We start from the raw sequence: 17,708 nt of genomic DNA on the forward strand, positions 1-17,708 counted from the left end.
TCCTTTCTATCTTCCCAATGATTGGTTATGGGTGGGTCTGGCATGTTTATTGCCCTTTCCCCTTGTTTTAGTCCTTATGTGCATCTCTGTACCTCAGTACATTCCACCAGGGGCGTAGCTATAGGGGGTGCAGAGGTAGCAGTCGCTACCGGACCCAGGAGCCTGAGGGGCCCAAAGACCCTTGTGCCACATAAGACACTGGCATTATAGAAAGTGCATCCTGGTCAATTTACACCTCTGGCTGGAGGGAAGGGGTTAGGTCAAGAATTTAGCTTGAGGGGGTGCCCTTTCAATGTTTGCCTCAGGCAGCAGGAAGGCTACGTGCTCCCCTGCCCCTTTCCAACAAGCACTGAGGGAAGAGGGGCCCAAGCTGAACTCTTGCGCCAGGGCCCATGAGCTTTTAGCTATGCCCCGGCATTCCACTGCTCTGATACATCTTGATATTTATGTAAGTCAATGCAGTTTTATATGGCATGTTTGTATAGGCTGTTAGACCGTTATTCTTGTGGACTTACTTGTGGCTCCTGTGTAATAGCCCTGGCTTATTTTGTATTTGGTCCTATTTTCTTTTAAGCCTAATAACGAGAGATTTGACACAAACACCATGTAGATGTTGCCCTTGGTCCAATATAAACCCCAAACCCCAAATACTGCAAGACAACAGCGCTAACCACTGAAAGCAAAGTATATTAGAGAGTGGTTATCATTTCTACAGTGATGTGTTCACTGGTCAATACCTGTAGGATTCCATACACCTATTGTGCCCTCAGAAAATGTAATTCATTCTCACCGAATCCCTTGGCTTCTGAAGATTTCCACACTATTTAACGCATCCTTCTCCACGCTTCGATAAAATTCCATTAGTTCCTCCTTGATCCAGTTACATCTGTGCAGTCCTATCTCCACTGGAATACGCGTGTAACAAATACCATGTTCCTTCAGCACATGTGCAAATTCCTCTCGGATTTCTACATAATAAAAATAAAAAATAAAATAAAAATTCATAAAAATAGTTTTACTTGGCAAAAAGTTAAAACGAAATAAGTAAAAAAATTACATAAACATATGTAGTAAGAATGTTTAGCGTGCTACAATATTGACGCAGCAAACATTCATGCTCTATGCTATTTATGTGGCACATAATATATGAACTGGGCGCTGTGTAAATTACCTAGGAAAATTCTGGTAATGCCACAGCGGCAGCGCGTTTAACTTGCTAATCTGTATATGGTTCTGCCACAATCGCAACTTGGTATAATAAAGTTAACACATTATTTAAACTGCATGGTGAACATCATAAAAATAGTGACATTGATAAACACCAGTCACCCTGCAAAAAACGAATCATTGTACAACCCTTATACATTAACAATAAATAAATAAAAACTCTTAAAGGGAGTCACCAAGAAATTCACTGGTAAACCAGGCACAACGGGTAGATTTATCATCTCCCTTCCGCCAGAAAAGTGGCTTTAACAAGTCGCAAGCTGTAGGTTTGACTTTTCAAATGTGACTTATTTTTATATATTATATATTTTTTATTTTTTTGGGGGGGAGGGGGGAGAGGAGTTGCAAGTGCCTCCTTGTCAAAACGAGATACAGCAAAGGTGGGTAGGAAAGGGGTATGGCCAACAGCCGAGACACATTTATCTCATCAGTTTTGAAGCCAGAAATCTACGGCAGCTCTGAGCCATCAAAGATTTCCATTTAGGCGAACGGACTGCTGAAGGATGTGCCTAATTTATGATCAGGCCTGCACCTAGTCATAAATGTGGTGCATCCTCCAGCAGTGCAGGGAATATCAAGACTGGAGCAGAACGCGTCTGTCTTGATAAATCTCCCCCACAGACTGGTAAGGCTAGCACAGCTGAATGTAATGATACCTTTCACTTAGTGATCTGTTGCTTCATTCTGGAGAAAATGTATTTGTAATCCATATGCAAATGAGCCGATACATGCATCGGAGCACCCCTGCTTCTGGCAGACCCTCTTTCTTTCTTAGGGTCCATTCACACGTCCGTAAGGTGTTTTGCGGATCCACTAAACACAGACATGGCAATGGGCGTTACGCGTTTTGCAGACCTCACATCGCTGCCACTAATAGAATATGCCTATTCTTGTCCGCAAGAATAGGACATGTTCTATTTTTTTCATTGCAGCTCTTCTCGTTCAGACTGGCTGCTGTGTATGAAAATAATTTCATTTTACACCACATTTTGTGCATCTAAAATTCTGTTAGGATGCCATACATTATATTCTACTAAATGAATTTCTAAAAGAAATCACTCAAGGTAAATGACAGACTGCTCAATGTAATGGATGGTATATACTTGTGTGTAATGTATAAACCAGGCTTTGGAAGTTAGTATATGTACAAGTTCCAGATGTGTACTGTATACAAATGCACCCATTATACATCTAGAATGTATGACGTAAGGCAACGGCCTATAAACAACTAGCTTCCAACAAAACTTGCTGCAAAAAAATAAAAATAAACCTTACTTGGTAAAACATGAACATGCTGATGTCCATCCATATGCTGGGGGTACTGTCCGGTCAACTCACGAAACAGCTTGACCTGGGCATTCAATTCTTGACGAACCTGCCAATAAGATGGTCACCGGTTGTACAGTTTTGCATTGTAAAATATGCTAAACAAAGATTGAAGAAAAATTTGAGTTTGCTTAAAAAAAAAATGAAAAAAAGAAAAAAAAAAGATAAATAGCTGAATGACAGGTGAAAGCCTATTCATTGGATCGCAGTCACAGCGCTGCAGTAAATTCACATACAACTGAATAGGGTCTACATTTACCATTCCTGCCCACACAGAGCTTAATGAGAGTTCTGTATACAGATCAGGAAACAGCCATACAGTCTTAGGCCTCTTTCACACGAACGTGTGTCCCCCGTGGCAGTGTGCGGACCGCAAATTGCAATGCACAGTCACTGACCGTGGGCCAGCTGCATGCAGATCGTGCCCCCATTCACTTGAATGAGTCCCGCAATCCCTCTGCTGCGCAAAAAGATAGAAAAAGTTTTGCGGAACGGAACCTCACAGAAGCACTCCGTAGTGCTTCCGTTCCGTAACTCCAGATTTGCAGACCCATTCAAGTGAAGGGGTTCACATCCGTGATGCAGAATGCACACGGCCGGTGCCCAGTGTATTGCGGACCCGCTGTTTGCGGGCCGCAATACGACCACAGGCACACAGCGTTCATGTGAAAGAGGCCTTAGCTAGCATGTGATTGCAGGTGCCGTGTTACCATAAAATATATATACCCTATATCAGTGATGGCTAAACCTTGGCACTCCAGCTGTGGTGAAACTACGACTCCCAGCATGCTCCATTTATTTCTATAGAGTTCTGAGAGCAGCCAAGCAAGGGGGGCATGTTTTTATTTCCACCTAGGGAGCTGTGTTAGAGCTCCTTTTCTGTGGGGCGATGCGAGTGCTTCTCACAACTACTATTGCATTAATTCACAGTAGTGTATGTGTAAATCAGCATACTCCAATGCAGTACTGCCACAAGCAGCCCTACATTTGCACATACCTGCGTTAGACCTAGTAGTCTCATACTGACTCCAACCTATTACAACCAACCATTTGCCCCATCTCAGCGCCTCAGACGCCATGGTCACAATCGAGGAGTTAAAGGTCTGCCTGCTGATCGCAGACATTTTGTCTGCTGGTGAAACAGCAGAAACTGGGCAGCTATGGTGCCCGCTCTGGAGCAGGCGCCATCTTTAAAGACCCAACTTGCGTCATACATTTACGGAGAAAGTAGGGAAGGGGTTAAAGATGTGGGAGGTAGACACAGAGCAGCAATATGACATACAGGCCTGACCTTTAGTTTGTATTATTTACCTTTGAACAGATAAGAACACCTTTGCATAAAGTACATTTCAGTACAAACATTGCTTCAGGCACAGGTTACAAAGCACCCTGCCTGGTCAAAAAAGGGGCTCCCCAGGTATTTGGTCTAATCTGCACATGGTGCTAGCTCGCACTACCTCGCTCCCCGGATGCAGACGTCTCTGCTGCGCTGTCACACGCTGCGGGCTCCTCCTCCAGATGCGGCACTTTTTTTCCTGTTCCACTGCCAGAGGATGCACCCAATTTATGGCGAGGTGTAAATTAGGCATATCCTCCGGCAGTCTGTGCGCCTAGACTGAAATGTGCAGCAGCTCGGAGCTAGAAATATAAAAGAAGATAAATGTGCCTGGAGGCCCTGTCCCCTTTCCATCTTCATTATGCCCCCTTCTCAAAGTGGAGAGGGTGGCATAGAAACAGGGTTTTTATGCCAGAAAACTGACATAAGGAATGATAAATCTCCCCCAAGTATCCAAAGTAAACCCATTAAAAGATGTTGAAAACTCAGGACCCCTCTGAGAGTTAGTAGAGGGCAGTTTTGATGGACGTACCTTGTCCATGTATTACACGGTCAGAAAGTCACTGGAGGCATTGATGTTAATTGGCATACATGTCAGAATATATCTATCCATAAACTACTGAAAATGAGAATTGGCATCAGCTGCCATCTTGTTCAAACTTTTAATACATGTTTTAGGTTGCTCTACACAATCTATTTGACTTCACATCCAATCATGGACTCACCTCCGACATGATAAGGAGCCCTTGTGCCAGTGCTTTTCGTATGCCCATCTTTCCAAGAAAGACTCCTCGAGAATTGACAAGAGTGGAGTTCTGACGAAGCTCTCGACATACTGGTATGCCCTCTGAGAGATTAGCATGCAAACCTATAGGAATATTACACCTAAAAAATAAATCATGACCCTTTAACAGTGACGACAGCACTCGGCACATTTCACACTCAGAATGTAACCACAAGCAACAAAACAAATTGACACTGATTTTAAAGAGCACTTTCAGCAGGATCGACTATGAAACCAAGTATACTGCCTGGTGGGGTTGATCCTGCTGGCTAAACTTAAGGGTATGAGGCGCAGGAAACAAGAGGAGCTGAGGGGCGCTGGCTGGGGGACACGATGATGGGGTCTGATGGCGATGGCGGGGGACACGATGATGGGGCTGATGGCGTGAGGGGGCTGATGGCGCTGGCTGGGGGACCCGATGATGGGGGCTGAGTGGCGCTGGCTGGGGGACACGATGATGGGGGCTGAGTGGCGCTGGCTGGGGGACACGATGATGGGGGCTGATGGCGCTGGCTGGGGGACACGATGATGGGGGCTGATGGCGCTGGCTGGGGGACACGATGATGGGGGCTGATGCGCTGGCTGGGGGACACGATGATGGGGGCTGATGGCGCTGGCTGGGGGACACGATGATGGGGGCTGATGGCGCTGGCTGGGGGACACGATGATGGGGGCTGATGGCGCTGGCTGGGGGACACGATGATGGGGGCTGATGGCGCTGGCTGGGGGACACGATGATGGGGCTGATGGCGCTGGCTGGGGGACACGATGATGGGGGCTGATGGCGCTGGCTGGGGGACACGATGAGGGGGCTGATGATGGGGGCTGATGGCGCTGGCTGGGGACACGATGATGGGGGGCTGATGGCGCTGGCTGGGGGGACACGATGATGGGGGCTGATGGCGCTGGCTGGGGGACACGATGATGGGGGCTGATGGCGCTGGCTGGGGGACACGATGATGGGGGCTGATGGCGCTGGCTGGGGGACACGATGATGGGGGCTGATGGCGCTGGCTGGGGGACACGATGATGGGGGGCTGATGGCGCTGGCTGGGGGACACGATGATGGGGGCTGATGGCGCTGGCTGGGGGACCGATGATGGGGGCTGATGGCGCTGGCTGGGGGACACGATGAATGATGGCATGGGGCTGATGGCGCTGGCTGGGGGACACGATGATGGGGGCTATGGCATGGGGCTGATGGCGCTGGCTGGGGGACACGATGATGGGGGCTATGGCATGGGGCTGATGGCGCTGGCTGGGGGACACGATGATGGGGGCTATGGCATGGGGCTGATGGCGCTGGCTGGGGGACACGATGATGGGGGCTATGGCATGGGGCTGATGGCGCTGGCTGGGGGACACGATGATGGGGGCTATGGCATGGGGCTGATGGCGCTGGCTGGGGGACACGATGATGGTGGCTATGGCATGGGGCTGATGGAGTTTTGTACTTTGTATACGTACAGAAGAAAATAATATATAGCGATATATCATCATATCGCACATGCTTCAAATTATATTGTGATATAGATTTTAGGCCATATCGCCTAGTCCTAGGTCTAAGCACTTGAAAGGGAGCTTAAATTATGGCTGAATACAAAATGGACATATAATATGGCAATGTGTATGAAGTCCCAATGTTTGGGATTGGAGGAAACCTTCCACTTTTTGGTTTTAGTAGTAATAAAAAAAATAAAAAAAAAGTCTGTACGTTGGACATATTTGCGACACATGGGTGTGGAAAGAACAGTGCTGCTCAACTGATGGGAAAATCCTTGTAGGGGGTCCTACCTATGCTTGATAAAACTACTGTACATACTTTATTTCTATCATTAAAACCACAATCCTATACAAATACAAAGAGTGCTACTGCTCAATTGCATTTAGAATGTGGCAAACAGTGGAAATTAAGAGGATACGCTGAGTAGCTGCACTGTACACCAAATTCTTGTATATCATACAGTACTAAAACACTCATAGCACAAACATTGTGTGATATACAATAACACAATCGCTCACTCGTGCGGCAAATATTATAGAAGTAATTCCTGACTAAGGCTCCGTAATTCACACTGGTGCATCGCAACTAAATAATGCCTGAATTTAGCCTGATAGTTTTAATTTGTATTAGTATAGGATTGTGGTTTCAATGATGGCAATAAAGTATGTAGTTTTATAAAGCATAGGTAGGACCCCTACAGGGATTTTCCGGCCAATTGACCGGCATTGTTCTTTTCATGGTATATCCCATTTAGAGACACGAGTGTGGAGTCACTGGGAGTGAGGTAAACATGTCGTCAGTGGTGATGTTAGGTGCCACAAGTCACCTGCGTACGTGTTCCTGTAAACATGAACTCAGCCTCCAAATGTTTGCCTTTCATCTCATTCAGAAACTGTTCAGCGTGTTCATGCCACTTACCTGCGTGCTAGGTCTGCCGCACACGCTGCAGAGCTGCCATTCACCAGAAGAGAGACGTTCGTAATGGCGCCGGTGTTGAAACATTCCACAATGCCAACATCCCTGCGAGGGCAGTAACCAAAGTCATCTCCTGTCACCACCAGCTTGACCCTGGTGTTCACAGACATCTGTCTGCAGCCCGGGGTGACTGTGGGCATAGAAAAGTGAAGAGTACACAACAAGTTTCATTATTCTCATTCCCCACATTACTGCGGTGTAAAATGTGTCAAGGACGGTACTGACTCAGTGACAACTTACGTACGTTCATTATGCCAAACACTACAATTCCACAACCCGATGACATTAAATAGACAGTAGATGGACAGTCCACCTCTGCAAGTCCCAATAAATCCATGCACATGCAGCAGAAGACGTGCTTGGCTCAACCAACCTCTAGGACCCACACATACCTCGTCAACAGGGACCCCCCCCCCTCCCCGGATATGGTGGTCGGAACTATGGAAACAGCATTACACCGTTCCCTCAGCCGTTTGCATAGTCTTGATCACCTCTGGCTGCTGTATCCAAACCAGATAGGATCGCTGGACGGCATTCTAGAGAAAGGTGCAGATCCCAAAAGGTGGGATCCACATCCATCAGACATTTGTATATATTTGGCATATCTTGTGAAAATGCCATAAACATCTGAGATGAGAAAAAAAACGTATTACACAGTATGGAGCGACCAAGCCGCGGTAACTGCATTTGGCTAACAATACATCAACCAAGCGCAGTATTTTTTAGGAAAAAAAAAAGTCAAACACATCAAGTCAGATCAGCTGTTTTTTGGGCATTTTTGCCCATATGGCATGTTTTGGTACCTGCCGTTTTTAATGGCGGTTTTTGCATGCCTAGTATACTTTCTTCCCTCTGGAGGGCTGTATGGGGGGGGGGGGGGGGGGGGGGGAGGGAAAATATATATATATATATATATATATATATATATATATATATATATATATATATATATATATATATATATACACACAGACGTGGACAAAATTGTTGGTACCCTTTGGTCAATGAAAGAAAAAGTCACAATGGTCACAGAAATAACTTTAATCTGACAAAAGTAATAATAAATTAAAATTCTATAAATGTTAACCAATGAAAGTCAGACATTGTTTTTCAACCATGCTTCAACAGAATTATGTAAAAAAATAAACTCATGAAACAGGCATGGACAAAAATGATGGTACCCCTAACTTAATATTTTGTTGCGCAACCTTTTGAGGCAATCACTGCAATCAAACGCTTCCTGTAACTGTCAATGAGACATCTGCACCTCTCAGCAGGTATTTTGGCCCACTCCTCATGAGCAAACTGCTCCAGTTGTGTCCGGTTTGAAGGGTGCCTTTTCCAGACTGCATGTTTCAGCTCCTTCCAAAGATGCTCAATAGGATTGAGGTCAGGGCTCATAGAAGGCCACTTTAGAATAGTCCAATTTTTTCCTCTTAGCCATTCTTGGGTGTTTTTAGCGGTGTGTTTTGGGTCATTGTCCTGTTGCAAGACCCATGACCTGCGACTGAGACCAAGCTTTCTGACACTGGCTAGTACATTTCTCTCTAGAATTCCTTGATAGTCTTGAGATTTCATTGTACCCTGCACAGATTCAAGACACCCTGTGCCAGACGCAGCAAAGCAGCCCCAGAACATAACAGAGCCTCCTCCATGTTTCACAGTAGGGACAGTGTTCTTTTCTTGATATGCTTCATTTTTTCGTCTGTGAACATACAGCTGATGTGCCTTGGCAAAAACTTCGATTTTTGTCTCATCTGTCCACAGGACATTCTCCCAGAAGCTTTGTGGCTTGTCAACATGTAGTTTGGCATATTCCAGTCTTGCTTTTTTATGATTCGTTTTCAACAATGGTGTCCTCCTTGGTCGTCTCCCATGTAGTCCACTTTGGCTCAAACAACGACGGATGGTGCGATCTGACACTGATGTTCCTTGAGCATGAAGTTCACCTTGAATCTCTTTAGAAGTCTTTCTAGGCTCTTTTGTTACCATTCGGATTATCCGTCTCTTAGATTTGTCATCAATTTTCCTCCTGCGGCCACGTCCAGGGAGGTTGGCTACAGTCCCATGGATCTTAAACTTATGAATAATATGTGCAACTGTACTCACAGGAACATCTAGTTGCTTGGAGATGGTCTTATAGCCTTTACCTTTAACATGCTTGTCTATAATTTTCTTTCTGATCTCTTGAGACAGCTCTTTCCTTTGCTTCCTCTGGTCCATGTCGAGTGTGGTACACACCATATCACCAAACAACACAGTGATTACCTGGAGCCATATATATAGGCCCAATGGCTGATTACAAGGTTGTAGACACCTGTGATGCTAATTAGTGGACACACCTTGAATTAACATGTCCCTTTGGTCACATTATGTTCTGTGTTTTCTAGGGGTACCATCATTTTTGTCCATGCCTGTTTCATGAGTTTATTTTTTTACATAATTCTGTTGAAGCATGGTTGAAAAACAATGTCTGACTTTCATTGGTTAACATTTATAGAATTTTAATTTATTATTACTTTTGTCAGATTAAAGTTATTTCTGTGACCATTGTGACTTTTTCTTTCATTGACCAAAGGGTACCAACAATTTTGTCCACGTCTGTATGTGTATATATATATATATATATACACACACACACACACACAAAAACCCTAAAACACATATATAAAAAAAAAAACACTGTCTGTCCCATAGAAAGAAAATTTTTCCCTAAATAATTGAGATACTTAAGAAAATGGAAAAAATTGCCAGCATGAAAAATGCAAACTGTAAAGGCTACTTCCACACTCGCGTTTTGTGCAGATCTGTCTTGTATCTGCACAGACGGATCCGCACGAATAATGCAAACTCTTCTATCTGTTAATAACGTATCCGTTTGCATTATTCATAAAAAAAAGTCTAAGTCAAAATGGATTCGTCTTGACTTACATTGAAAGTCAATAAGGGACGGATCAGTTTTCAATTGCACCATTTGTGTCAGCGAAAAACGTATCCGTTCCCATTGCCTTACATTGGACAGGTGCATATTTTATCTCTGAGGCTGTTAATTTGGGTCAGAGGAGCCACAGTCAGAGCAGGGTTTGGGAGCATAAGAGGGGCCTGTTTCGCTAGTGTGAAAACCATTACCATTACTTGCTCCATAATTCATGAGAACGAGTCCTGACACCAGGGTGGAGGTGGCCAGATGACACTTTAACCCCTTATGGCAGAGGGGTAGAAACCTCAAAAAGGAACGAAGGAACCTACACTGCAGATACTGGTAATGACTGGTATGAATATCCGTCTATAAACCAAAGAAAAGAGGCTATAGCAGCACTACCGTGTATTACCATGTATATGCAATAGGTGGTGTTGCACGCAGTGTTAGGCCTCATGCACACTTCCGTTGTGCAGCCGTTCCGTGCATTGGGGACCGCAGTTTGCGGTCCGCAATGCACAGGCAACGTCCGTACGGCAGCCAGGACGGATCGAGACCCATTCAACTTGAACAGGTCTGTGATCTGTCCGCACCGCAAAAAAATAGAACATGTATTTTTTTTTGCAGTGCAGTGGTACGGACAGAAACGCCACGGAAGCACTCTGTAGTGCTTATGTGGGGTTACATACCTCAGTTCCGCACCGCAGCTCCGGATTGCAGACCTATCCAAGCATATTGCGCATCTGGTATCTGCACAGACGGATCCGCACCTATAATGCAAATAATTGTATCCGTTCAGAACAGATCCGTTTATGAAGAACAAAGTCAAAATGGATCCGCCCTGACTTACATTGAAAGTCAATGTGGGACGCATCCATTTTCAATTGCACCATATTGTGTCAGTGATAACGGATCCGCCCCCATTTACTTACATTGTAAGTCAGGACGGATCCGTTTGGCTCCGCATCGCCAGGCGGACACTCCACATCCAGAGCGGATTCAAAACGCCAGTGTGAAAGTAGCCTTAGACCCTGGCCCTAGGGTCCAAGACAACGATCCAAAGCAAAGAAACGTGGTGGTGGTTTATTCACCAAGCAAGGCTACTTTCACATTGGCGTTTTGGTTTCCGTTTGCGAGATCCATTCAGGGCTCTCACAAGCGGTCCAAAACGGATCAGTTTTGCCCTTAATGCATTCTGAATGGATAAGGATCTGCTCAGAACGCATCAGTTTGGCTCCGTTCCCCTGCAAAGCAAAATGGAGGCTGACACCAAAACAAAATTCAGCAAAACTGATCCATCCTGACACACAATGTAAGTCAATGGGGACGGATCCGTTTTCACTGACAAAAAACGGATTCGTCCCCCACTGACTTTCAATTGTGTTCAAGACGGATACGTTTTGGCTATGTTAAAGATAATACAAACAGATCCGTTCTGAACAGATGCGTTTGTGCAGATCCATGACGGATCCGCACCAAACACGAGTGTTAAAGTAGCCTAATGTGCACTCTATCAAATGTCACGTAATCGCATGCATTTCCTCCTCCAGTAGCTGATCACATGCTACAACAGTAGATTAAGTAACGGCAGTGGAACAAGTCTTGTGCTTATTCAGACATTTCTAAATATTACTTAATACATATAACATATATTATACAAGTATTATGATTATATACATGATAAATATTTATTTATTACAATGACTTTGGCCAGCGTTTACCACCTTATTAAAGAAAGCAGTACATAGATTTATTAATAAGTAGTTAGTTACTGCGTCAAATGTCACGTAAGATAAGATTACGTGACCAGGCTGCACTAAAACACACTCGCGCTGTAAATATAAAGTCTGCATTGCACGCTCATGTATTTCTCACTGTTAGGCTACTTTCACACTTGCGGCAGAGTAATCCGGCAATCTGCATGCAAACGGACAGCTTTTGTAGACAGATCCGGATCAGTCTTACAAATGCATTGCAAGAACGGATCCGTCTCTCCGGATGTTCGATATATATTTTTACCGGTCTGCACAGAAGGACGGATCAGACATTGCGGTATTTTTAATGCCGTAAAAATACATTTCAATGTAAATTAATGCTGGATCCAGCATTCGGGCAACTGATCCGGAATTTTGGATGGAGATAATACTATAGCATACTGCGGTATTTCTTCCGTCCAAAATGCCGTCCAGTGACTGAACTGAAGACATCCTGAACGGATTGCTCTCCTTTCAGAATGCATGGGGATAAAACTGATCAGTTCTTTTCCGGTATTGAGCCCCTAGGACGGAACTCCGTGCCGGAAAAGAAAAACGCTAGTGTAAAAGTAGCCATAAAAGGGGTTATCCCATCTTAGACAATGGGGGCATATTGCTAGGATATGCCCCCATTGTCTGATAGGTGCAGGTCCCACCGCTGGGACCCGCACCTATATCGAGAACGGAGCGGGGAGCGCTGTGGCTGGAGGACCCCAGATTTCCCGGGATCCGTCCACCACCAATCGCTAATCCCCGCCTCTCCCATAGAAGTGAATGGGAGTGTGCCACGCATGCACGCCCCATGCTCCCATTCCTTTCTATGGGGCAGACGACAATAGCAGAGCCAGCTCTCGGCTACTTTCGGCAGCCTCATAGAAATAAAGGGAGGGCGGCTGCGCATGCGCCCTCCTTCACTTTCGGGGCTCCGTTCTCGATATAGTGGTGGGACCCGCACCTATAAGACAATGGGAGCATATCCTAGTGATATGCCCCCATTGTTTGAGATGAGAAAACCCCTTTAAACATTGATACACTGTCAGTTTTTATGGCCATTTTGCATCACTGTGTGTGTCCATCTCCTGGCCATTTACCAGTTTGTAAAACAGCTAAAATGGATGAATTTCATATTTATTTATTTTTATCCAATCCCCTGCAGTGCCCCCCAGTATCAATATGGGCCCCCTTTGTGTCCCCCAGTATCAATATGGGCCCCCTTTGTGCCCCCCACCAGTATAATGGGCCCCCTTTTTGCCCCTCACCAGTATAATGGGCCCCCTTTTTGCCCCTCACCAGTATAATGGGCCCCATTTTTGCCCCTCACCAGTATAATGGGCCCCATTTTTGCCCCTCACCAGTATAATGGGCCCCATTTTTGCCCCTCACCAGTATAATGGGCCCCATTTTTGCCCCTCACCAGTATAATGGGCCCCATTTTTGCCCCTCACCAGTATAATGGGCCCCATTTTTGCCCCTCACCAGTATAATGGGCCCCATTTTTGCCCCTCACCAGTATAATGGGCCCCCTTTTTGCCCCTCACCAGTATAATGGGCCCCCTTTTTGCCCCTCACCAGTATAATGGGCCCCCTTTTTGCCCCTCAGTATCATAAAATGCCCAATTTAGCCCTCAACCCACAACAGCGCAGACAAAAAATATATACTCACCTCACCCACTTGAACTTGCAGGGGCAATGGTTCCTTATTGGATGCTGCAGGACCTGCTCTTCGAGCGTGTTTTTGTCATCATTACGGAGGAACGAACGAGTGTCCTGGTGCATTCAAGTGAATTTTTTTTTTCTTGTGCAAGTCAGTCTATTTTTCAGGCCAAAATAGGACATCTTCAAATTTTTGACGTCTGCTATTCACTGGCGCCATAGACTTTAATTGGTTCTTCGTCATGTGAATGAGGCTCTATAGTCAGCTCTATGACCATGCAGACCATGACCCTTGCAGTGAAGTGCAGCATCCCTCCTGCTGTAACCAATACAGTTAGGGCTCATGTGCCGGCCGGGCAAACAGCGGGTCCGCAATATCCACGGACACGGAACTCCACAGAAGCACTACAGAGTGCTTCCTTGGGGTTTCTCTCCATGCATGCACTACTACTTTTTTGTGGTGCGGACCATTGGTTGCGGATTGCGGACCACATTCATGTGAATGGGTCCGAGTCCGGCGGCCCTACAATCGGTGCCCATGCATTGTGGACCTGGAGGGCAAACGTTCACGTGCATGAGCCCTTACACAGGGCTTTTATTTTTCATCTGCTATTACAGACATCAGGGCTACACAGCTTTGTCAGGCAGAATTACCCTGAGGACAAGGACACCTCTATGGTGCCATATGCTCCAGTCACAGGGGAAGCAAGGCAAGTGCCCTTATCACCTATACAGCTGCATAACAACCCGGTACAACGTGATACACAGCTGCTATAGGAAAACAGTGGGAAGAGAGGTGGCAGACACATAGCAGAAGGCAGGAGCCGGCCTGGGTACAGAGAGGTGGCAGACACATAGCGGAAAGCAGGAGCCGGCCTGGGTACAGAGAGGTGGCAGACACATAGCGGAAAGCAGGAGCCGGTCTGGGTACAGAGAGGTGGCAGAGATATAGCGGAAAGCAGGAGCCGGCCTGGGTACAGAGAGGTGGCAGAGATATAGCGGAAAGCAGGAGCCGGCCTGGGTACAGAGAGGTGGCAGACACATAGCGGAAAGCAGGAGCCGGCCTGGGTACAGAGAGGTGGCAGACACATAGCGGAAAGCAGGAGCCGGCCTGGGTACAGAGAGGTGGCAGACACATAGCGGAAAGCAGGAGCCGGTCTGGGTACAGAGAGGTGGCAGACACATAGCGGAAAGCAGGAGCCGGTCTGGGTACAGAGAGGTGGCAGACACATAGCGGAAAGCAGGAGCCGGTCTGGGTACAGAGAGGTGGCAGAGATATAGCGGAAAGCAGGAGCCGGTCTGGGTACAGAGAGGTGGCAGAGATATAGCGGAAAGCAGGAGCCGGTCTGGGTACAGAGAGGTGGCAGAGATATAGCGGAAAGCAGGAGCCGGTCTGGGTACAGAGAGGTGGCAGAGATATAGCGGAAAGCAGGAGCCGGTCTGGGTACAGAGAGGTGGCAGAGATATAGCGGAAAGCAGGAGCCGGTCTGGGTACAGAGAGGTGGCAGAGATATAGCGGAAAGCAGGAGCCGGTCTGGGTACAGAGAGGTGGCAGAGATATAGCGGAAAGCAGGAGCCGGTCTGGGTACAGAGAGGTGGCAGAGATATAGCGGAAAGCAGGAGCCGGTCTGGGTACAGAGAGGTGGCAGAGATATAGCGGAAAGCAGGAGCCGGTCTGGGTACAGAGAGGTGGCAGAGATATAGCGGAAAGCAGGAGCCGGTCTGGGTACAGAGAGGTGGCAGAGATATAGCGGAAAGCAGGAGCCGGTCTGGGTACAGAGAGGTGGCAGAGATATAGCGGAAAGCAGGAGCCGGTCTGGGTACAGAGAGGTGGCAGAGATATAGCGGAAAGCAGGAGCCGGTCTGGGTACAGAGAGGTGGCAGAGATATAGCGGAAAGCAGGAGCCGGTCTGGGTACAGAGAGGTGGCAGAGATATAGCGGAAAGCAGGAGCCGGTCTGGGTACAGAGAGGTGGCAGAGATATAGCGGAAAGCAGGAGCCGGTCTGGGTACAGAGAGGTGGCAGAGATATAGCGGAAAGCAGGAGCCGGTCTGGGTACAGAGAGGTGGCAGAGATATAGCGGAAAGCAGGAGCCGGTCTGGGTACAGAGAGGTGGCAGAGATATAGCGGAAAGCAGGAGCCGGTCTGGGTACAGAGAGGTGGCAGAGATATAGCGGAAAGCAGGAGCCGGTCTGGGTACAGAGAGGTGGCAGAGATATAGCGGAAAGCAGGAGCCGGTCTGGGTACAGAGAGGTGGCAGAGATATAGCGGAAAGCAGGAGCCGGTCTGGGTACAGAGAGGTGGCAGAGATATAGCGGAAAGCAGGAGCCGGTCTGGGTACAGAGAGGTGGCAGACATAGCGGAAAGCAGGAGCCGGTCTGGGTACAGAGAGATGGCAGAGATATAGTGGAAAGCAGGAGCCGGTAGCTCAGGTGCAGGGATACAGAGTACAGCAGGAGCCGGTAGCTCAGGTGCAGGGATACAGAGTACAGCAGAAGCCGGTAGCTGAGGTGCAGGGATACAGAGCACAGCAGGAGCCGGTAGCTCAGGTGCAGGGATACAGAGCACAGCAGGAGCCGGTAGCTCAGGTGCAGGGATACAGAGCACAGCAGGAGCCGGTAGCTCAGGTGCAGGGATACAGAGCACAGCAGGAGCCGGTAGCTCAGGTGCAGGGATACAGAGCACAGCAGGAGCCGGTAGCTCAGGTGCAGGGATACAGAGCACAGCAGGAGCCGGTAGCTCAGGTGCAGGGATACAGAGCACAGCAGGAGCCGGTAGCTCAGGTGCAGGGATACAGAGCACAGCAGGAGCCGGTAGCTCAGGTGCAGGGATACAGAGCACAGCAGAAGCCGGTAGCTGAGGTGCAGGGATACAGAGCACAGCAGGAGCCGGTAGCTCAGGTGCAGGGATACAGAGCACAGCAGGAGCCGGTAGCTGAGGTGCAGGGATACAGAGCACAGCAGGAGCCGGTAGCTCAGGTGCAGGGATACAGAGCACAGCAGGAGCCGGTAGCTCAGGTGCAGGGATACAGAGCACAGCAGGAGCCGGTAGCTCAGGTGCAGGGATACAGAGCACAGCAGGAGCCGGTAGCTCAGGTGCAGGGATACAGAGCACAGCAGGAGCCGGTAGCTCAGGTGCAGGGATACAGAGCACAGCAGGAGCCGGTAGCTCAGGTGCAGGGATACAGAGCACAGCAGGAGCCGGTAGCTCAGGTGCAGGGATACAGAGCACAGCAGGAGCCGGTAGCTCAGGTGCAGGGATACAGAGCACAGCAGAAGCCGGTAGCTGAGGTGCAGGGATACAGAGCACAGCAGGAGCCGGTAGCTCAGGTGCAGGGATACAGAGCACAGCAGGAGCCGGTAGCTCAGGTGCAGGGATACAGAGCACAGCAGGAGCCGGTAGCTCAGGTGCAGGGATACAGAGCACAGCAGGAGCCGGTAGCTCAGGTGCAGGGATACAGAGCACAGCAGGAGCCGGTAGCTCAGGTGCAGGGATACAGAGCACAGCAGGAGCCGGTAGCTCAGGTGCAGGGATACAGAGCACAGCAGGAGCCGGTAGCTCAGGTGCAGGGATACAGAGCACAGCAGGAGCCGGTAGCTCAGGTGCAGGGATACAGAGCACAGCAGGAGCCGGTAGCTCAGGTGCAGGGATACAGAGCACAGCAGGAGCCGGTAGCTCAGGTGCAGGGATACAGAGCACAGCAGGAGCCGGTAGCTCAGGTGCAGGGATACAGAGCACAGCAGGAGCCGGTAGCTCAGGTGCAGGGATACAGAGCACAGCAGGAGCCGGTAGCTCAGGTGCAGGGATACAGAGCACAGCAGGAGCCGGTAGCTCAGGTGCAGGGATACAGAGCACAGCAGGAGCCGGTAGCTCAGGTGCAGGGATACAGAGCACAGCAGGAGCCGGTAGCTCAGGTGCAGGGATACAGAGCACAGCAGGAGCCGGTAGCTCAGGTGCAGGGATACAGAGCACAGCAGGAGCCGGTAGCTCAGGTGCAGGGATACAGAGCACAGCAGGAGCCGGTAGCTCAGGTGCAGGGATACAGAGCACAGCAGGAGCCGGTAGCTCAGGTGCAGGGATACAGAGCACAGCAGGAGCCGGTAGCTCAGGTGCAGGGATACAGAGCACAGCAGGAGCCGGTAGCTCAGGTGCAGGGATACAGAGCACAGCAGGAGCCGGTAGCTCAGGTGCAGGGATACAGAGCACAGCAGGAGCCGGTAGCTCAGGTG

The 17,708-nt window shown here is 48.4% G+C and overlaps 1 protein-coding gene across 2 annotated transcripts in view; it reads right to left on the reverse strand.

The window, feature by feature from the left end:
* The window catches only part of YDJC (YdjC chitooligosaccharide deacetylase homolog), a 31,773-nt gene that overhangs the window by 13,371 nt on the left and 694 nt on the right, over positions 1 to 17,708 (reverse strand). The window contains exons 2-6 of one of the 2 annotated variants that reach the window (XM_044275551.1): positions 10,762 to 10,842; positions 7,096 to 7,282; positions 4,615 to 4,774; positions 2,503 to 2,602; positions 791 to 968 (exon numbers count right to left, since the gene is read on the reverse strand). In XM_044275551.1, the coding sequence (XP_044131486.1) occupies positions 791 to 968; positions 2,503 to 2,602; positions 4,615 to 4,774; positions 7,096 to 7,262 (605 nt within the window). In that variant the 5' untranslated portion in view covers positions 7,263 to 7,282; positions 10,762 to 10,842. The remainder of the gene's footprint in view (positions 1 to 790; positions 969 to 2,502; positions 2,603 to 4,614; positions 4,775 to 7,095; positions 7,283 to 10,761; positions 10,843 to 17,708) is intronic. The other variant, XM_044275550.1, reaches the window with a different exon arrangement.

This window comes from Bufo gargarizans, chromosome 1 (genome assembly GCF_014858855.1).
Source record: "Bufo gargarizans isolate SCDJY-AF-19 chromosome 1, ASM1485885v1, whole genome shotgun sequence".
NCBI lineage: Eukaryota > Metazoa > Chordata > Amphibia > Anura > Bufonidae > Bufo > Bufo gargarizans.